This window comes from Vanellus vanellus (assembly GCF_965231255.1).
Source record: "Vanellus vanellus genome assembly, chromosome: 1".
In the NCBI taxonomy this organism is placed as follows: domain Eukaryota; kingdom Metazoa; phylum Chordata; class Aves; order Charadriiformes; family Charadriidae; genus Vanellus; species Vanellus vanellus.
In genome coordinates this window covers 162,134,402-162,156,855 of record NC_138905.1, presented here as the reverse complement: position 1 = coordinate 162,156,855, position 22,454 = coordinate 162,134,402, and the positions used below count along the sequence as shown (strand labels likewise).

The window sequence follows — 22,454 nt, the reverse complement described above, 5'->3', positions numbered from 1 at the left end:
GCCCTAGTAAAAAGTCCTTCCCCAGCTCTCCTGTAGGCCCCCTTTAGGTACTGGAAGGCCGCAATAAGGTCTCCCCAGAGCCTTCTCTTCTCCAGGCTGAACAGCCCCAACTCTCTCAGCCTGTCCTCATAGGAGAGGTGTTACATCCCTCTGATCATCTTTGTGGCCCTCCTCTGGACCTGCTCCAACAGGTCCATATCTTTCCTATGTTGGGGGCTCCAAACCTGGATGCAGTACTCCAGGTGGGGTCTCACAAGAGTGGAGTAGAGGGGCAGAATCATCTCCCTTGACCTGCTGGCCACACTTCTTTTGATGCAGCCCAGGATATGGTTGGCCTTCTGGGCTGCGATCGCACATTGCTGCCTCATGTTGAGCTTCTTGTCAATCAGCAGAAGAGAAAAAACTCCTCGGCAAACTTTCTAATTTATACTGAATGTGACCTTCATGGTATGAAATAATCCTGTCAGCAGCTTGGATCAAGTGCCGGGGTCTATGCTCCTCCTCGTCCCCGCACCTGGTGAGCTCGAATACACTGAGACCTCAAAAAATGCATACCAGAGCTGGTATATATATATACACACTTTATATATATATATAAAAATACATGTATGTAAAATATACGTGTGTACATATACTTTATTGGAAAAGTAAAGATTACTGCAAGAGAAGTCAGCCCTGCGTGGCTCGGACTAGGACACAGGCGCACACAAGCCCGCTCCTCTTACCGATGTGCCGGAGAGACGCCCGCCGCCCCCGGGGCAGGCGTGCCCCACCGCACGCCAGCCCACGGCCATTCACACCAGGGCCCCAACGGCGACGCCGCCGCCACCGAAGTAACACCCCCCCGGGTGCACCCACCCAGAGACGAGCGCAAAACACAAGGCCCGAACGGGCAGCTGCCGCTGCCCGCCAGCACGCGCTGCCGCCCGGCCCCCTCGCGTGCGCCCCCCCCGTCCCCAGCGGCACGCGGCCGCGCTTGCTCCCTCGCGCCCGCGGCGCCTGCTTGGGATTGGCTGCGGGCGGGCCCGGCCCTTCCGCCGCCCCGGGTGAAAGGGCGGCCGGGCAGCGGCGGTAGACATGGCGGCGGCGCTGCGGTGGGGGGCTGCGGGTGGCCGGCGGGCGCTGCTGAGGGTGAGTTAGCAGCCTTTGAGGGGCTACTTTCCTTCCCGCGTCCCCGTTCCTCTGCGCGCTGCTCGGCGCTAAGCTGTGGGGCCGCTCTCCGAGGAGGGTTGGGGGTGCCCCTGTGTTAAAGGGCCGGGGCGGGTTCGCCCTCCCCTGTGAGGGGCTGGGGCCGCCGGGCGCGTGCTGTCCCCCGTGTGTGGGGCCGGGGGTAGAGTGTCCTTCGTGTCGTGTCCCCCGCTTTGAGGAAGGCTGCGGATGGCGCGGGGGGAAACGTTCCCATTTGAACGGTTTGGGCTGTCGGGGGGTGTCCCCCCGCAGCCGGCTGGGAGAGGGGCCATTGGGGAGCGTGTGTGCGCGGTCACGTTGCCGCGGGTAGTGACAGGTTGCCGGAGGGGATAGGGGGCGGCTGCTCCTCCGCCTCCCGGAGGGCCGGAGCCGGCTTGGGCGCCCGGAAGGCGGCCGTACCCTCGCTGTTACACCCCCGCCCGGCGGGGAGCGCGGCTGGGGCCGGGCGGTGCGCTGCGGATGCCGGCTGGAAGGCGGTGGTTGTCGCCGATCTGTAAAAGCTGGGTGCTGGGCTCGGCTGCTGAGGGTTGGCAGCATCCAAGAGTCTGTTCCGTGGTGCATCACATCCGTTTGTTGCTAGGAGTGGTGGTGGTGTTTTTTTAATTTCTCCCCCCCCCCCCCCCCCCCCCCCCGCCTAATTTTCTGCTGCTGGAGAGGGTTATGTGCTAGTCCCTGTTTATTTGTGTCCTCTTCTGTTAAACAGGAGCTTCGTACACCCGGGGGTAGAGCATAATTTGAATGGCATGTTATATGCTGTAAAGAGTGTAGTTCTGTGCTATTTTTAGTAGTAAAATCTTAGCTCATAGGAAACAGCTACTGCTTTGTGAAATTGTGGTGTCTTCCCCCTCCTTTAATCCATAGAGTTATGGATCTTTCAGCTGTCACTTAAAGCTTTACAGTGTCTCTCTTATTGTTCTCGCTTTTCATGAAAATGCAATAAACTCATTGAGGAACTATACTGATGTTTTTGGTGAAGACTTTGAACTTCTTATTCCTTAGACTATGGAGTAACTGCATTGAGGCAGTTGCTGTGTTTTCTTCTCTATTATTTTTACAGATTACAGTAAAAGAAAGAGGAGATCATTTAGAATAAGAACAAGCAGCATTATCATGCAGTGTTGTGTAATAGTTGAATGACACTAGAAATAGTTTGTATATGGGAAAAATGGTGCAAAATACCTCTAATTGCTTACAATAGGAAGAACTTATTTTTTTTTTTCCTGAAAAGGAAAATATGTGTGGAGGTCTGCAAGTTCCAGTGGAGAAAAGAGGATCGACTTTCAGAAAACTTTTTGCGCTGTGTACCCCTGAGGGTGTGGGTTTGGTTTCTTTCTAGAAATGTAACCCCATAACAATACTGTAAATAACTCCTCACATGTCTTCAGGGATCATGTAAAAGAGGTGGTTTATGTGGCCAGGGCATTCTGAGAAGGCATGAAAGAGGAAAAAAGGATGTGCTTTATCCAAGCGTTTTTTTTTTTTTTTTTTTCCTCAGGAAATATGCATAGCAAACCAGTCTTGCCACGAAGGTGTATGCGAGACAAGCTTCTTGAAAAGTGCAGAAAAGAGAAATTTGAAAATTATTGGATTGAGTGATTTGGAATTAGCAGAGGGCTTGTGCGGCTTGAAGATCTTATTTTTGGTAGCCATATGCACATGTATATGTCTATATATGTATGTGTATACATATATATGTATGCGTATATAGATGTGGAAGGCTTTTGCTCTTTCCACTAAATGGTGCAGAGACTTAGATGTCAGTCCTTTGGAGCCTCACTGTGAAAGGCATACTTCATCTTCTTCCTCCTAATGTCTCAAGGCATTGTCTGATCATGTCATGATCATGTCTGATCATGTCAGTGTAAACATAGAAATGGTATGTTGGTGACACTTTAGTAAAATAAAATAATTTTTATAGCTACTAATAGCACTTGTGACTTAAGTAAATGAAGTGATTTTTAGCCCTTAGTAGCTCTGTATCAAAGTCACCTTCAAGACATCAGTATATTGGAAAAGATTTAATCAAACAAATTTGCATGGTAATTAATTTCATGTAATTTTTTATATTTTGCTAACATAGGCAAATAATATAATTGATATCTTCCAACTAATATGACTGGAGCTCTTGCATTTTTTTCAAGGGGTACTAGCTAGTCAGTTGTCCTTAACTTCTTTTGGCCATCTCATGTGGGAACCAATAAAGGACCTGAGAAAAGACAGTGGAAAAACACTGAGCTGGGCATTCAACTAATGTGTTTCTAATCTAATGCTTAGCACTTATATTTAGCTTTCATGCAGAACTGGTTCTGTTCAGAATATAACCAAAGTTTCATTTTGAGTGCTTAGCACTTCTGATAATGAAAACCTGATAATGAAAGAAGGCTGTAGTTACAGAATAAGGGTGAGAGATGGCTTTTGATACTTCAGTCTTGAAACTCTTCTACATTATTTTTTAGACTGTTTAGACAGAAGAAAGTGAAAAATACCATACATCATGAAATCAAGAGTAAACTGATAAGGATTTTATCAGTGTAGATCAGTTTTGAATGAAATGTGTGGGAAGTTTCTCTGCCATCTGTGCCCTCGTAAGTTGTTACCTATGCACCCACTGTTTTTAAGTCATCAAAGTTATCTGTACAGTGGGAGCTTCTTGCTCTCTTCTGTGACATGATTTTTGGCATGCTGTTATTCCAGGGAAGTGTGTTTTCCCCTGGTTTATGCTCACAGAAGCACTAGGTTGATGGGATAGGAAGATTGCTATCATCTGCTGTTAGGGAAGGGAGTTAAAATGGTCACCAATCTGGGGAGAGGAATGTAGCCCTAAATTTCTGGAGTTCAGTGATTGTTTCCAATATGTAAACTAGAGGCTTTAGTGTAAACTAGAGACTTTAGTGTTGATAAGCGGACCACAGGTAGAGATTTCTGGTTTTCTCCTTGGGCAGCTGGTTTCTCCCAGGGGCAGCTGTTTGGATTCTGTAGGCAAAGCATGCTGTACTGTCTACTATGCAAAAATCTTAGTTCTGGAAGAAAAAGTTAAAAGTTCATTGAAGTTTACATGGACTAAAAAAACCTAAGTCTTGTTTTGAAACACTATTTGTGTGTTTTAATTTTCTTGGGTTTTTTTGTCTGTCCCAAACTTGTGTTGGTGGTTCCTGCATGATTGTTACAGTGCTGTGATCTATTTCACAGGCACTAGCCTTGCTGGAGCTGTTTAATCTGTTGCTGTGACAAACTGTTCCAACTTTCTGCAGCTGCTAGGTCTTGATCACAGGCTGTTCCTTTTGAGCTTCTGTCTCTGACCAACTTGTGCCAGCTCTGCTGCTTGAATATCGAAGTGGATAATCTGGACTCAAATCTGGCTGAGAACAAATTTTCCTACTCCTTGTGAGTATCTTCTCAGCTGGATGTATTCCCTGGTCTGGTTTACTATGTGACTATACAAACTTTTGGGACTGGCAGAAGGGAGAAGGTACTTGGGTGTAGAAATTCAGTGTTAAAAATATAGCCTTAGGTGTATGGGTGTTCCCTTGTTTGTAGTTTGTGTGCTGTGTTGGCAAATGTGGAAAAACGGATTTTTTTCTTCTCCCTCCTAGAATTGCCAGTGGTTCTTAAATCTGGTAAGAGTGAAAGAACTTATGTATAGTGCAGTGTACCTTACAGAACCTTGTACTGCATCTTTGTTTGCAGTTGGCTTCAGGAGGATCTGCACAGTTACAAGTGCTTGGCTGTTCGGCACTCTCTGAGAGAATACAAGGGAAGGAAAAATACTCCATTAGAGGAAAAAAATAAACCTGGAGGCATTATATTTGCTTTTCTGTTTACAAGATTTATACAGTCTTGTATGAATGTACAGGTGTATTTTCAGCCTTATAGATTAAAGTTCTTGCAGACAGCTGATGTTCCAATCAAAATACAGAAAAATACATTTTCATGTTTATAATTACTCAGAAATGCTTGGAACTACTAGGAAATATACTGCAAATATAAAGGGGTTATTCGCATGATGTCTTAAGCTTGGATCTCAAAGTGTAGGTGCAAAAAAACTTAGTAGGATTGCTAGTGAAGGACAGAAGGAAGAGATAGAGTACATAGTTTTTTTACTAGCTGTAAATTCTAGCTGTTACTATTGGGCATTGCTTACTGTATTTTCTAGTAATGCTAAAATATACATTCCTTCCCATATTAGGCATCTTAAACCAAATGTTGGTATATGATGCTTTTCCTGCCTGAAATCTGGAACTCGGCATCTCCACTTCAACAGTGAGTCCTTTTACTGCCTGGAAAACTCAGTATCAATGAGTTATTTACAAGATGACCAGTATGGCTGGGAAACTTCTTTCCTCAGTGACAGACACATAAACCTTTAAAAACACATGTAAGCCATCTCTAAATAACAAGTTAGTTTTCTATTTTGCTGTTGTGTGCTGTGTCCTTAAACTACCCAAAGAGTTTTTCCTAGGGTTACATTTGGTCCCTGGGAGGCAGGTTCTCTGCTAGGCCTCAAAGGTGTGTGTGTGGTGAGTGTACTGTTATACAACTTAACTGTGTAGCTTGATTTGATAAGGCTATTTTATAACTGTTACAGCTATTCAGGTTTGAGGTCAGTTTGGCTATTGTGCAATTAATAGATAAAATGGGATGCTTTTCCAAAATACAGTACTAACACTGTCTGGTTTTGAGGTTTCGGTAGAGGTGGGGAAATTCCAAGCCAAACTCGGAAGTCTGGAGTTGAGCTCTCGTAAGCGAATAGTCTGTGTTCTTGGGCTTTCAAGAGTCAAAAGCTTTATCAAATTGAGTAATAAGTCATGACAAAAATAGGTTATACCTGATGACTCTACTGCCCTTTCCTAGTTTTGCAAGATACAAAAAAGTCACTAGGTGAAGCTGAGTTCTCTGTGGTCTGTTCTGAGGAAACTTTTATGTAAGGTATAATACCTAGGGCATTTTTTTTTTTTTTTTTTTGGAGGGAGGGGTAAGCAGTCAATTAAGAATCTAGCTTGAGGGTTAGATTAGCTTGGCTGGGTTGGTGGTTTGAGAGTTCTTTGGAGGTTTTGGCGTAGCTTTTAATGAACCTACCTGTATCAGGAGCTTGGGATCCCAGGGTGGGTGTCACCTTTGTAGCTGTTGACTAGCAGTGATCCATTGTGTCCCTAGTCATGCATTATTTACAAAATGTCTGTTTATTTTTAAGTGCTTATTCAATAGCTCATAGTGGCTGGGAACAGACTGCTAAAGAGACTTTTCTTGAAGTGGATTCTAGATTAAGTAAGCTCTTAAACCTTAGTGTATACTGGTACAGATACATACAAAACCCCACAACCCCTTTTTTCCAAAACTGAATTAGAGTTGGAATTTCACATCTGAAATGAGCAATATGCTTGATTTGGTTTAGGAAATTATCCCACATGTATTCAATTCAGGGCTGAACCTGGTTCTGAAACTTAATACTGACTAATTTTCCCATTGTAGCCTTTCTTTCCAGTTTCCATCTGTGGCACAACTTTTCTGGTTTCTCATGCGCATTCAAAACTAGCTTTGTATAAAAGGTGTTCACAAGAAAGTTCAGAAGCTTTTCTTCCCTTGCCGCCCTCCAGCTAATTGCAAGTACTTAGATTAGACCCACTGACTCTTAACAAGCAGGTTCTTCATTGAATAATATTAACTTGGTGGAGTATACCTTACATCTGATCTTCAGATTAGTTGCAGCCCCGCAAGCACTTCTGTCAGTAGTGTTTGAGAGGAGAGGGACTCAATTGGCTTAACTGCACATACTCTGGAGCAGGAGGGTATACTCTGCTTCTGCTATAGTCATCCTTGCTTCTCCCTCCAACAGGATCTAGATCACAATACAGTCACTGAAGTTGTAACAGTCCTGCTGTAGAGTTGGAATAGTGACCAGCTGGTAAGAGTGATTGTAGCTGGCAGAATTCAGTCCTTAACTGTGTCTTCCCTCTTTAATACCTGAAACAGTTTGTGCTGTCACATCCTCAGAGGAAGAATAATATAACTCTGGGGGGGGGGGGAGGGGGGGAAATAAACCCAAACCTCTGGTGGTTTTAATTCTAGCAGATCAAATAACTTGCATTTCAGGCTGTTATTCTGGATTGTATTTTCGGAGAGTGAAGTGAAAAAAATGACAAGAAACAAACAAAAAAAAACCACCAAAGCAAAATACTGAGTTGGAGAGAACCCAGCATGTGAAACAGGGTGGGACAGTTGCTTTCCACTGACTTTTTAGTTTAGTATTAAGAATATCTTAATTATTCCAGAATAACTATGTTTATCTGGATTACCTGGGACAGTGTATGCTATGCCTACCACTAGTGTCTGGCTTCTAAATGGTTTGTGAAGCTGTAGCAGCTTTCTACTCGTGAAGCTTGGTCTGAGCTGGCATGAGGTAGTGTGCTCTAAGGCTTCCTTTAGTTCTGTATTACAGGACTTGTATTGAAATACATAGTTTTTACTTTATAAGATTATATAGTATCAGCTGAGTTACAAATGTGATGCACCTCTCAGTCCTGGGCTGGTTTCTGCTTTCTGTGATGCAATGTGAAAAGTATCATCAGACTAGATCAGGCTATAGGGCTGTGTAAGCAGTGTTCTCATTCCAGGTACTGCCAGCCACTAGTACTTCAGAGCCAGTATGAGCTTACAGTAAACTGAAGATAATTGAAAAACTGAAAATTCTATGTTTACTACTGTTGAAAGGGCAGCCGAATTCTCTAACCTGTTTATATGACTGTATACTTCTTTATTTTTTTTGGTTGCCCTTTTAGTGTAGTCTGTCTTCATTTTTTTTTTTTTTTTATCCTCTCACAGGAGAGCCTTTACTTTCTACTACTTACTCAGATTTCTGCAACTTCTGAAAACAATCCTTTCAGACAGAATTTACATGTTCTGAGTTCTGGCAGTTGCCAGTCATTGCTGTTTTGTGCTTCCTACTAGAAAATATTCATTATTAAGGCTTTTTAGAGTCTTGATTCCAACCAGGTGAGCAAGTGTAGCTCTCGCAGAACTGTCTGTATTGATGCAACTTTGGTGTAGGATCATTTATCTGTCTGACTACTTTTGTTTATGGTTAACTGTAACTGCCATTGCGTTGTGAATTGACTTGCTTGAGAAGTATATGTCTGAATCTCCTTCTTGATACACTTGCAAATCTGTTGTATCATCTATTGTGTTCTCTTTGAAATAGCACGTGTATGCTGCCTTTCCTGACACATGCAAAATTGTTAAACTATAGGAGCTGTCTTTGTAGAAGATGGTTTGGGGCTGAGGTCTTGGAGAAAAAGGCCTCTTTGCCTCAGATCACTGCCAGGGGTTGTGGTAGGGAAGACTGGGAGCTGAACAAGCATCTAAAGTCTGTTCTACTTTTGCTGTCTATACTGGCCCAGTCTGTTACCTGCTCTATTCCTAACTGCTCCCTAGCAGTGAAGGGCTCTCCCCATTGCCAGTGCATACAGACACATGCATGCTCTTCTGAGATCTTCTTGGTAGTGATTTCTTGGAACAAGTAGGAAAGATGATGGTATAGGGGAGTTTATGAAAAATAATTTGTATCTAAGCTAATGACTTTGTATCTAGAGCTTCTGAATTGTTTTTGGTTACTGTTTGTTGGGTGTGTGCTTGGGGGAGGGCAGATCTTTCTAAGCTTTCATTTACTTGGTGGGGGAATAGAAGGATATGGAAGAGTTTCCTCAAGATGTCAGTATATGAACTGTGTTTTGTCTTACTGGAATACTGTAGCAAGACAAAAACATTTAACTCCCTCTTTCTTCCTTAGTGTGAAACGCTGTGTTCAAGATGGTGCCTTGTAACTTCACATAAACTATATTCGTCTGTGTATGATACAAATGAAAAGGTAAGTAGTATGGTGTGTGTTTTGTCTTTAACATTTTACTGTACCACTGACATTTGGCTTTTAGAACTATCCTTTCCCCTGTGCTGCTACTAACAATGGTAGTTCTAGTATAACCCATGTACGGTCACTGGTTTAATGGCATGTTTTTCTTTCTTTTTCTAAACCAAAGAGGAAGTTCCTTTTGCAGAATACTTGTCAAGATTAGACACTACTTCAAGTGCATACCTTAAAAGGTTGGAAAAGTGATTGTGAGCTTGGGAAAGTTACACACTGGCCTGAACATGTTACAATTATGAAACAACTATTAATATTTTGCATGATGTGGGAGGTATAGGCCTGTTAAAACATCTGGGAGCTAGAGTAGCCAAAAGCTTTTAATAAAAACAAAAGTATGCAATAGTGGCAGCATGATTGTTAGATGATCTGACACAGGGGTGAGAACTTTAAAGCTTGGAAAAAGATGGGCCTTTAAGGCCTGCGGAGAATAGTAAATCCTCATCTTGGGACTTGGGCAGTAGCAATCTGAATTTACAGTTATGAGCCAAGAAAAACTTTTCTTATGGGAGATTGTCTTGGCATGGCCTCTAAAGTAACACACTTGGAAAAATAATGTGGCTGAAGGTATGCTAGTATTGAAGGGCAAGAGTGCTGACAATTCAGGACTGATAGGCTTGCCTTTACATATCAGTGTAGAAGCAATTAACCAGAAATGAACCAATATCAGAAAACAGGGAAAAACAGTATGTACCTAGAACTGTGGCTTAAAAAGAAGTCTTCTGAAGAAATATATATTCTTAAGGTCCTCGCTTAATCAAGGTCCCCTTCCTTTTCTAAAGGCATAGTTCTGTTTAGACAGTGTAACTGGGTGTTTGGTTTCTCTTAACTAGAAGCTATGTCATTCCCGGGGGGCTACTACAGATAGTTTAAGCTTTTCTGCTTTTTCCATTCATGGCTCCTTCTGCTGTCTTTGTAATGACAAGGCTTTCATATGAAACCTTTTTAAGCTAATTAGTTGAAGTCACTTAAAGAAATGCTGCATGTTACTTCAAAGCAGCATGTGATTTCTTTTTTACTTGCTGGACTTGATACTTGTGTTTAACAGCAGGAGGAAGAATCCAGTCTCTTCCTGGTAGTGTCTTTATTGCAGAATTAGAAAATTAAAATGAATGTCATATTATCAACATCTTGATACTGAGAGTATTGTATTGCAATGTGACCGTACTTGATTAATAAAACAACTTACTTCATCAGCATAGTTCTTTGTATATATTTGAGTCACTAAACTTTTCAATGCCAAGTACTTGAGAGTTTTTTTTTTTTATTCCCCCTCAGGTCTGTATGCCTAAAAAGCTTCAGGTACTCTGAATACTGAAATTTAGATTCAGGAACAATTTATGTGAGCATGTTAGAAAACTTCTGGTTTCTTCTCTGGGTTTTGAACCAGGTCCTCAGCTAAAAAAGTCCTCTAAACAAATTGCTAACTCCTGTGGTGTTCTTACAGTATTTGTACCTCTGATAATTAAATTTGCTTGAGGATGTTTAAGATCTGTCTTTTGAGTGGGGTGTGGGTGTGCCTGTGTACTAGGCAGTGGTATGCATTCCTCAGCAGATCTGGCTGAATTTAGCATGTAAGCTTGCTGCAGGTCTTGCTTGGAGGCTTTTATCACTTAATTTCTGTATGTTGTTATCACATGGTAGTATTTTTAAACTGGTCATGTGATGCTGGCTCAGCCCTGACTTTGAAAAAGTAAATTTGGTCAAGGGCACCTTGACTGTGCCTGTTTGGAGTAGGGGAGCAAACAATATATACCCTAGTCTGTGCATAGCAGTTCCCATTGGGGTTTTGCAGTGTTCCTTCCTCTTGCATCTGCCTTCCCCTGCCCGAATTAACTAATTGACTGTGGGGGTGACAAACAGTTTCATTCTTACAGTGGCAATACTTCCTTTCCCTGCAGTCCATATGAAAAACAGCTGTTTGGTATAAGGGTGGGAGAATAGCTACTGAATGTCTTGGGGTATAGTTTGATAAACCTAATCTGGTGTAACTGCAGGCTGCCCCTGAAGGGGAGAGTCCTGCTGGTTCCCTATCCTGTTTTTTGATTTGGAGTGTGGGAGGCAGAGTAGGACTATTCGATTAGTGTGTTGAACTGATGTGTCCTGAAACTGCATCCCTGCTAGGTCTAATGCATGGAAAGCAGTGGGGGTAAGTATAAAGCAGGATTGTCCCTTTCAGTGGCAGCCTGCATTTACAACCAAGCAGGTGCAGTATCAAAGTGGACCTGTATACTTAGAAGCAAGGCCAGTGACAGCAATAACCCTTACTCCCAGCAATGAGACACTTATGCTGAGCAACTCTGCTCCTCCACCACTCTTAATGAGAAGCCCTTGTCTAGGGTGTAAGGCTTACTGACTTTCTCCAGCTTATCCCCTTCTTACAGGCATGATAGGAGCATTGAAGGTATATTTACAGCATTAAGTGCACTCCAGTGTGAAAGGTGACAGTGAATTTCAGGGATGTACAAAGTTTGATCTTCTGTTCTCTTGCACTTTGGTTGCTACTTAATATTGAGTGTGTAACAGTGTCATGGCAAGGCAGGATTTTGCCAGGCTCAGCTATGAGGAGGGGTCAGGCTGGTACAACTTGCCAAGCGTTCCTGTACAGGGTGGAAATGTTTGTCTCTTAACCTTCATACCCTAGGCAGAGAGGAACCTCTTCTCCTTATGAGTGGAATGTCTTTTAAAGATCTCCCATGACAGATGAGTATTGTATTCCAGGTCATCTGAACTGGTTAGAGATACTGACCACAGGTACCTCCCAGCATTCTCTGAGTAGAGGTAGAATCAGCTAGGTTTAAGTTTCATATAGATGCTTCCCCAAAGCAGGTTTTGGAGCTTTCATAGGTATGGCAGTGGGAGAACAATAGTGATGGTAACTTTGAACAGGAGGATGGTAACATCAGCATGGGCATTTGCTCTGTGTCTAGCAGATCTTAAAATATGATCCTTGGAGTACTGCCGTAATGTGGGGTCCTTCCCTTTGTGTAGTTTTAAAAAGAGACCAGGGAAATGTGGTAAGTGTGCCGCCTTTGAATCTCTTATGTGCATTAAAAGCCATGTGAGTTAGGCATGCTTGTTGGTGTATGTTTGGCAGTGCTTATGAATGTCTCTTCCCTGGACTTGGCTGTCTCCTAGAGCCTCTGTAGAATTCTAGTTTCTGCATAGTGTGTGATAAGGAGATCCAGGGAATCCTAGTGTGAATAGTCAATAACTTTTTCATCTGAACCTGTATATGTGCTAGTAGATCTAGGACAGCATATCTTTATATCACTTTTGAATTAGCAGAACACTTTTAAAAGTAGGTGATCTCAGAGTTACAAGCTCATGGGTGAACCAGGGTTGAAGTGGAAGATAAAAGAATGTGTGTTTCTGGAGGGGGGGGAAAACTTGTTTTGTTCATCTCAAGATCCTTATTGTTCTTTTCAGACTTTTGAAAAACTCCTTATTGCCAACAGAGGAGAGATTGCATGCCGAGTAAGTATGTAATCTTTTAAGTTATTTCTTTTTGTTGTTAATTCTGAAACAGTTGGTATTTTAAATATCGATAATTGTCACTTCTTGTATGGTAGGTCATCAAAACGTGTAAGAAGATGGGGATTAAAACAGTTGCCATACACAGCGATGTTGATGCCAATGCTGTAAGTACTACTTGAATTCAAATGGTAGATGGAATTCTTAGTAATTCAACAAGACTTGCAACTGTTATGCAGGGTTGTTGGTTATCATGGTGGACATGTTGGCAATTCTGAAGTGTCTTTGTATATGTCCTTTTCCTCCATGTGCTTGAAAGGAGGGAAACAGCAAGGGGGAAGGAGGATTGCACAAGTATTTAGCACGTTTTGTGTGAACTTTTCTGTGTTTTGCTTGTGTAAACGGTACCTTGCTCTTTCCCTGGATTAAGCTAGACAGTAACACCTGATAGATACGTGCATCAAGGGTAAGAGTGGCAGTGAAACCTAAATTTTGTTTTGCTGATGTACACAAAATGATAGCAGATGAGGGAAAGGCTGTGGATATTGTCTAACTAGACTTTACTAAAGCCTTTTACACAGTTTCCCACAGCATTCTTCTGGAGGAATTGGCTGCTCATGGCTTGGATGGGTGTATTCTTTGTTGGGTAAAAAACTGGCTGGATGGCCAGGCCCAAAGAATTGTGGTGAATGGAGTTGGCGGCTAGTCACAAGTGGTGTTCCCCAGGGCTCAGTATTGGGGCCAGTTCTGTTTAACATCTCTGGCAACGATCTGGATGAGGGCATTGAGTGCACCCTCAGTAAGCTTGCAAATGACACTAAGCTTGGTGGGGGTGTTAATCTGCTTGAGGGTAGGATGGCTCTACAGGGGGTTCTGGACAGATTGGTTTGGTCGGCTGAGGTCAATGGTGTGAAGTTCAACAAGGCCAAGTGCCAGGTCCTGCACTTGGATCACGACAACCCCACGTAGTGCTACAGGCTTGGGGAAGAGTGGCTGGAAAGCTGCCCAGAGGAAAAAGACCTGGGGGTGTTGGTTGACAGCTGGCTGAACACGAGCCACCAGTGTGCCCAGGTGGCCAAGAAGGCCAATAGCATCCTGGCCTGTATCAGGAATAGTGTGGCCAGCAGGACTATGGAAGTGATTGTCCCCCCTGTACTTGCCACTAGTGAGGCTGCACCTTGAGTACTTTGTTCAGTTTTGGGTCTGTCACTATGGGAGGGACACTGAAGTGCTGGAGTGTGTCCAAGGAAGGGCAATAAAGCTAGTGAAGGGTCTGGAGCACAGGTCTCATGAGGAGCAGCTGTGGGAACTGGGGTTTAGTCTGGAGAAAAGGAGGCTGAGGGGAGACCTTATTGCACTCTACAACTACCTGAAAGGAGGCTGTAGTGAGGTGGGGGTTGGTCTTTTTCTCCCAAGTAACAGGTGGTAGGACAAGAGGAAATGGCCTCAAGTTGTGCCAGGGGAGGTTTAGGATTGATATCAGGAAAAATTTCCCCACCAAAAGGGTAATCAAGTGTTGGAACAGGCTGCCCAGGGAAGTGGTTGAGTTGCCATCACTGGAGGTATTCAAAAGATGTGTAGCATGGTGCAGAGGGACATGGTTTAGTGGTGGTATTGGCAGTGCTAGGCTAATGGTTGGACTCAGTCTTAAAGGTCTCTTCCAACCCAAATGATTCTATGAAAAAAATGCGATGAAAAGTAGATCTTAGGAGACGGTATAGGACTTGGTATAAGTTGTTCCTATGCCTGGTAAATCCAATTTATTGCTTCCCACTTCCCAGAGGAATGCCCTTTCCTACCAGATGTGCTGAACAGGCCTACAGGAGCTGTTCCATTTGATAGGGATATTGAGATGCCTTGAATATTCAGCAGCATGGCAGAAAAGTGGTAAAATGGCTATCTAGACAAGGAAGGTTCTTGTCTAGCTACTTGTCCATTTTCAGTGCAGTGTCTTTATTTTTAAAATAAGTCACTCATAGCAAGAATAGGGAAGATAATTTCCTTTGTGATATAACAGCAAGTGTAGTTATACTTGCATATCTTTGTTGACTAGCGATAACGCCATATTATTCTTTGCCTGCAAGAACTGCTACTGGAGAAAAGACTGACAGCTGCCCATGTGTCCCAGGATAGCTGGGACAGGCAGGCAGAACCCTGTGTCAGACTAGCTAACAGGAAAAAGAAAATATGTATTTTATGCAGGACAGGACTTGTGAATATAGGTGGCAGGTTGCTCAGTGTTGGAAAAACTGAAGCATGGTTGATGGAATCTGTGAAAAGTAGTTAGAACTTAGGTGTTTTCAGAGTTAAGTGAAAGGTGAGAACTGTTGGGAGTTTTGGACTTTGACAGTGCTTTTGTCTGAGGCCTTCTGTGGTTCTAGTCCTACGTAACCATCTCAGTTCATCTAAATAGGGTGTAGGTAGAGCAAGGTACTAAAACTGAATTTTCCAAGATGGATCAAATGCCCTACTTCTGGATTTCTATGCTAAGTAATTATTTCTTTGAGGTAAATGAAGAGTGTATTTGGTTTGGATTTTAACTGGTAGCCACAACTGGGAGAGCATAGTAGCTTGTGGATGCTCAGTGGACTGTGAAATGAAATCTTAATAGATGAGTGTCAGACACCATGATAAACTTGAATTCTTTTGGAAGCCAAGGGTTAAGTGGATATGAATACAAACTACTTTGTATGATCTATGGTCCTTCTGGTAGAAGACAAGTATCTGTCAGCATGCTTCAGTTTTACCTTATGTATATGGTATCTGCTGTTAGGATAAATGGATTCACTGTTTAGCATCACTGCACAGTTTGTTCACCTGCATGAATTCTGAATATAGACTAAAAAAGCTGTTTAAAAAAAACCCCTATTCTTTCATTAGTCCATAATAGACTGAGAAAATGAATTGGCCTTTCCTCCAGTGTGTCTGGATGGCTTTGTTTGTTGTGTGGACTCTATCAGCTGGAGACTATGAAAAAAAACCCTGAAAGTAGTAAGTAAAAAAAAAAGTGGTTGAAGAATATGAGAGAATAAGGATGACAGGAAAAAGTACAACTCATGACCTTAGGGAATGGAGTACAAATAGTGCATTACGAAGAAGTTGAAAATATGTCTACTCTGCTTCAATCTACAATGCTGTCTTCAAATAGGGTCTTTAATTTGTAATAGTTCCTAAAAGATAGGAAATCCAAGTTAGTATCTCAGAAAGACACTAATATACTCAAACAGTTAATAAAGATAACATTAAGTGTGTTAAATGAGATGCTGATATTTTGAGTAAATGGACTGGAGATGAGGCTCTAACAAATGCTGTAAGGGCGAAATAGTGTCTGCTTAGCTCTTTATCCTTACTCAAAGACTGATCAAACCTATCTGCACAAGGTTAAGCATTAGCTGTATGCATTGAAGAAACTCCAAGTAATTAAAGGAAAATGAGAGAAAGGCTACTTGAAACACTGTTCTGTGTGCTTCAAATAGGGTAGTGGTATTAAGTCTAAGCTATTTTTCTTTTGGTCTAATAATACATATGTTGGTTGTCTACCATACATCATTTAATCACTGCCTTGGGTGCTTTCACTGGGAAATGGTTTAATGTAATCTGTCTTAATGAGTTGGTTACCTCCAGTTACTAATTGTTTGTGGGAATGAACTAGCTGTTGCAGGGATGTGTGTGACTGCCAGTTTGGATGATCTCAATAGATGAGTCCAGAGGCCAAATTCTTTGACTGTGTTACTTACCATTAAAGTAACAAACCATGTTTGTCCTGTGATGTTCACTTGTGTTCAAGTTCCATCGACAGTTAATTTCCTGGTTGCTCCAGTGGTAGCACAATCTCAAACACTCTGAAATCAAACTTGGAGCTAATGCAACCTGCCACATGAATCTCTGTCCTCATGTAGCTAGAAGAAACCTGTTTGCTCAGTGGTGGGATGCTGTAAAAAAGTTGTGAATATCCTCTTGATTTTGTGCTTGGCAGGATTAAGCAAGACATTCTTCACTCCTTTTAAGACTTTTATCACAAAGACAATGAATATCATAGGCAGCTATCCTGATGATGGTAGTCATTGAACCAAAGGCAGAAATAAACATAAAAGTATGTGGTTGAATTAGTTGCCCATCCCAAAGCTGTTTGTCTTTACTAAAAATAGTGGGACCTGGTTTTAAGTGAGTGGAGTAAGTAGGGATGGCTTATAAAAATATTTTTGATTAAAGTGTTTTGAAATAACATTAATTGGAGTAGGTAAACTTTCTGTTTAGAATTTAGAGTAACCTTTGAGATGTAGTAATAGCCCCTTATTACACTACTTATGTAGCTACTTGCTGAAATATGGGTAGTCTGATACTGATGATACTAGTTTATTTTTATAAATAACTTTAAAAGGAGGGCGAACCAAGACAGTCTGTTACATCTGTTTTCCCTTTCTATCATATTGGTTGAAAACAGAACTGAAATTGAACTGAAACTGGGTTTCTTGAATGTGCGCACTAAATATTTAAGGAGGGGGGGAAACAATCACAAGGAATCTAGCAATTGGGGTTCTTCTGTGATAGCTTCTAGTTTATTCCCCATCCAGTGTTATATGCATAAATGACCCAAGCGGGCATTTTCACTGGTGTTTGGATGGGAATGGTATACATAGTCTTAAAATCATTGGTCTTTGAATAAAGGTACTGTAAGATTCATTAGTGAATAATCTTATCCTAGACCTTTATTTTGTGGGTTGTTTTTTGTTGAATATTCAACTCTTCTTCCATTTTTTTATGTTAAAATTCTCTGAAATCCTTGTGGAGCTTACAGTACTGAATGGAGGTGGTGGGAATAGCTAAAATATAGACCTTCAATGAAACAACTTTTTCTTGTTCTTCAGACTTAATTTCTGTGGAACATAATGGCAAATGTCTTGTATGTTTGAGAAATAGTAATTTTGATATACCAATTTTACTTAGTAATGAAAGGTAACTAGGCTATAACAGCACAAAGGAATTTTCATTTCAAGAAATTTAAAATTTCCCTGTTATGAGCAGCAAGCAGCAGAAAGGACTGCTATAAATTGAAAATATGGTGAAAACTGAACAACCTACTAAGAGCCATATAAAGCTTACCTGAAGAAGGAAAATACATAGAGCAAAAATACTGTTTTAATTTAACTTACGAAGTGACCAAAGATCTGAAGGATTTCTATAGGTTAGAATTGTTAAGGTGATGGGGAGGGAATGCTAGCAAAGCTTAAAAGGAGGTGGGTGACTTCAGAGACTTTTGGGTGTTTGTGTATTAATGCAAAGTTACAGGGAGCTGGAAATGGTATTAAATGAGATTGGGTTACTTCTACCTTTGTGGAGGTGGGAGGGGGTGTGAATTGGGGGGAAAAAAGATTATGTCCGAAGTTATTTATGCAGCGGAAGAGAAGTTGTTGCTCTAACAACTGTCCTGAATTAAAATCATTGTGGTGGTTGGGGAAAACAGCCTGACAAAATGGCTTCTGAGACCCCCATAGAGCATACAGTTGCTCTGGTGGTACAGAGTATGTTGGGGAAAGTAGGTCATAATGGATGCTTTTTAAGGTCTTTAAAATCCTGGCTAATACTCTTTATTGCATTTGTTATTTTGGGGGAAGCAGAGGAAAGAAATTCTATACTGTTCAAAATGCTGATTTTTTTTTTTTTGAGTTCAGCTTGCAAAACACTAATTCTTTACACTTGGATAGGTAAAGTGGGGAAGGACCAATGGAATTTGGAAATTTAATTAAAACATCTGGTGGAATTATTTTTGGGATGAGAAAACAAGCAAAGAGTTTCGGCTGAACAAGAGTAATCATATGTACTTTTTCCCCCTGAACTGATTGGAATAGAGGGTTAAGATGAAAGAGCCTCCTCAACCATAAATGTAACACTGATGGTGCAAACATTGTCAAGGAAAGCTAGAGAACTATTGTAATGCCTAATGTAATCAGCTAAAAGTATGATAAATGAAGAACAAGCTTTCACTAATTGGATCTGAACAAAAGAAGGTATAGCATAAAGCAGTGAATGAGATATAATTTTATTTGGCATTTTTTAACACAGCAGGGATTCTATAGCCATATGAAGCAATGAACTATAAATGACTGAAAAAATCCCATGGGAAAGTAATGTAAACTACTAAAACTTTATGGAGTAGTGGACAGTTAGTTATACTCCTTTAACATATTTTTTTTTCTTATTAGTCACTTAAGACTTCAGGTGTTAGTGTATTAAATTGCCTTAAGCATAGACTTCTCCAAAGTTTTTAGCTTTTGCAGATCATCATCTTGTTCTAGATAATATAAAAAGTCATGCAAATGCTTTTATTGATGCAAAAGTAATTGCACAGATTTCAGCTGTTCTCCAGAAACCATAGTCTTCTGAGTGAAGGAAAATGGGGGGGGGGGGAAATCAAATGACCTGGGAATGGAAGATCTATATTCCTTTCCTAACTTTATTTCTTTTTTTGATCTTGGAGTCTGAGGCGGTATTTCAGAAGGAAGTTGGGGAGAATATGGTTTAGGGAAACTGCAAAACTGACTAAGCTTGTAAGCTTCTATACTAAGTCTGTTATTCATTTGAATGACTCTGGGCGAACAAGTTGAGCTTTTGGCTGAAACAATAGAAGCTTTTTGAATTTTCCTAAACTTCCCTGTAGCTTAATAGGATGCTGTCAGGGTCTTTTAAGAAATTTAGTTGGCAAAAATAAATATTATGGGGGAAACTTGGCATTTTAAGTTTTAATCTTAAACTTCCATTTTTTTTCAATATTTTTTTATCCAAAATGGAGGACTTTTCCTTACTTGTAAGTAACTTACAATACAGAGGTCTTAAAGTTTGTCCAAACTCATTTGCTCACTTTTTTTGCTGTTTACTTCTGTAAAATATGCAAAGTTTTCTTCTATCATCTGGTACAAAATTAGAAATTTTGACAGCTCATTGCCTCCCAATGGCACTTCAGGAGTTTGTGCTCAAATAACCTGGGGAGAGATCTGTTCAAGTTCATATGAAAAGGAAACTCTAATATTTTAATGCCTTGTTCAAACACATGATTTCCAGGATGTTGTCTAGAGTGTATAGAATGGACTCTGCCTCCATGTACTGTCTGGAGAAATTAACTCTTCATAAATAGTGCTGTTTGCAAGGTGTGCAGAATAGGAATGTACCAGATCACACCAAGTAAACAGGGTCAGGTTTGCAGTTGGTGTTCCCTTCTTTCAATGTATTTACCCTTTGTTTTCAAAAATAAGACAGCATGTTTTGTGTTTCCTCACAAGAGGGAATGGAAGTGATGTTACTATCCTGTCCCCTTGCTTTATCAAGTGAACTACTGAACAGTTGTATAAAGCATAAGAGATGTAAGTAGTGGTCGTCCTGTGGAGACTCAAATACTTCTGTGGGAGGACTGTGCTTTTGTTCAAAGCTATATCTTGCCTGCTAAGTGTCATCTGCTTTCTTTTTAAAATTTTATAATTGCTTTTAAGCTGAGTGGATTGGTGGAGGGTGCTGTTGATGAGGAAACAGCCAATTTTTCATTGTCTATGAGGAGCAATGCAAGCTTGATCTGCAATTCTAAAAGTTGGGGACCTCATCGGAGCTCTAGAGTCCTAAAGTTTCAGCCTGTTTTCCAAAGACTGGCTGTGCATTTTATTCAGTGATAGGATGATGTGAAATGCACATATGACCTTTGGGATGGGTCAGGCTTCTTTTGTGTAGTTTGATGGCTAAGCTGAAATGTCACTTGTGTTTTGATTCTGGTTCAAACTCTAATCTTAAGTAGAAGAAGGGTGTAGAGCAGAATGCTTTAAGCATTATGCTGCAGCCCTTTTGGGGATGCTTCCTTGGAGGTGGGAAGTATGTGTTGGGAAAAGGCAGTCGAACCCAGATCTTTTGACCTCTGGGGTGAGGGTTATTTAATTACCAATCTGATTTATTTGAAGGATCAATGCATAGATTAAAAATCATTTATTGGGATAAATCTTATTTTGGGGGAGGTGGTTGTTGTCTCGGAGCAGGAAAATGTGGAAGCCTAGGCAGAGAAGTTGTGGCTTAAATGTGCAGGTGCTCAGTGCTGTAGAGAGTGAAGCAGTGGTTCTGTGTGCGCTGATGTCAGTAGGTAATGTAGAGTACCAGGATCAAATAGTTCATGCTGTGTTCAAGGACATGGTGTCCTTGCTGCCTGCCTTTTAGCATCTCTGATTGGTTCCAGTCTGGTGTGGTGGACACAGTGCCTGCTAGTGGTGGTTTGGTGTGCTTGCTGGATAAAAGCATCTGTTGTTTTAGTGGCTAGCCCAGCCTAAAACCATGACACCGGACTGCATCTTTTGGTGGAGTTTTGCCTGGAAGACATCCAGGTCATGTGCTTCAAGGCAGATGTGTGTTGGAGAAAAATGTGCTTTGAGTGGGGATGATGGAGAGAGTAAAAAAAAAAAAAAAAAAAAAAAGGCAGTCCCTTTTTGAACTGAAATGCTAATGTACCCTGAAACTGCTCTAATTGCTTGCATGGTACTGTCCTTCTGGGCCCTTTCTTGCTGTAGCACTTTTCTGACCTTGTGCTGAGCTGTTTCAGTGCTCTGAACACACCAGACACCTTATTTGTCAAGTTAGTTAACACTTTTTCTACTGATTTAGCATGCTGAAATATTTTGGTGGAACATCTGACAGATGCTGGATCCACGTATGGAAGCAAGATGAGTTGGGAGTAGGTCAGCCATCAGTTAAACTGACTTCTATTGCCTTGCTGGCTGCAGGGCTCTGGCACTGTACCCAGAGCTCAGGGGTTTGGAGAGGTGTACAGGCACTTCAGTGATCAACCATAAAGTCTAGGTGACAGGCTGAGCAGGGCTGAAGTCACTAAGCTTCCCTTGTTCTGAAGTCTTGCCTCCCTTTCCTGGGTGGCACAGGTAGAGTAGGCAGCTCCTTCCTTTGAAGCCACAAGCGTTTGCTGAGGACACCACTTGAAATACTGTCATTGGCAGCTCTGGATCAATGGCTTTTGCTGCTGTAATGCTGGCTCAAACTTACTGTGCTTATTACAGTGAATTGCCCCAAGAAAACAAGTGGGCGTACACCCATTGTAGTACATGTTGCTTATGTTAATCTCTAGACCTCTCCAGCAATGGTGGTGCGAAGTGCTGTATGTAGTAATTTTTATGCAATTAAACATGGTCAGCATGGCCAAAAAATAATTATACCATGTTTCTCTGTAAGAGAGGTGCTGCAGTGGCATCATTGCTGCCTCACTACCTTGAAGACAAGAACAGAAGGTCCTTGAACTCCTCCTTTGAGGCTGAGTGACCTGTCTCTTTCCTGACTTTACCCAGGTCTCCTACAGTAACTGTTTCATTGTGCAGATTCACATCTGTTACTCCTGCAGTTTGTATTGTCCCTGCTGTGCTATTTGTTATCAGCTGTGGTTGTGGACATCAAGGATGATCTGTTTTAGGCAGTATTTGTGAGCAATGCTATCTGGTAATACTATCTCATGTCTTGTCTGTGTGGGTGTAAGCTCTGGTCAGTGGACTGTGGGCTGAATTTCTCTTTACTATTAAGACAACTTCTAGGCAGATTTTTTTTGTGAATAATGTTCATAGGTGCTTGGGAAATGTCTTGGATCACTTGTAAAAAGTCTGTGCTGCCTACCAAGGGTAGTTCTCTCCCTTTCTTATCTTCCTATCTTTTGTGTACCTGATGCTTTTGTTGGTGATACTACATGTGCAGCCTTTTGTTAAGTGGATCTAGGCCTGCTTGTCTGATAACAGTGGGGGTAAAAAAAAAAAAGTGGATCAGTAAGCTGATGTGACTCCCTGCAAAGGTTAATGAATGCTAGAGCTAATGCCATCAGGACACATGGTTTGGGACCAGGAGAAAGGAGAGT

General features: G+C 41.6%; 1 protein-coding gene across 1 annotated transcript in view; it reads left to right on the top strand.

The window, feature by feature from the left end:
* The first annotated feature begins 1,043 nt into the window (after nucleotides 1-1,043).
* The window catches only part of PCCA (propionyl-CoA carboxylase subunit alpha), a 296,132-nt gene continuing 274,721 nt past the window's right edge, over nucleotides 1,044-22,454 (top strand). The window contains exons 1-4 of the mRNA XM_082498677.1: nucleotides 1,044-1,131; nucleotides 8,972-9,049; nucleotides 12,533-12,580; nucleotides 12,676-12,744. Of these exons, the coding sequence (XP_082354803.1) occupies nucleotides 1,078-1,131; nucleotides 8,972-9,049; nucleotides 12,533-12,580; nucleotides 12,676-12,744 (249 nt within the window). The 5' untranslated portion in view covers nucleotides 1,044-1,077. The remainder of the gene's footprint in view (nucleotides 1,132-8,971; nucleotides 9,050-12,532; nucleotides 12,581-12,675; nucleotides 12,745-22,454) is intronic.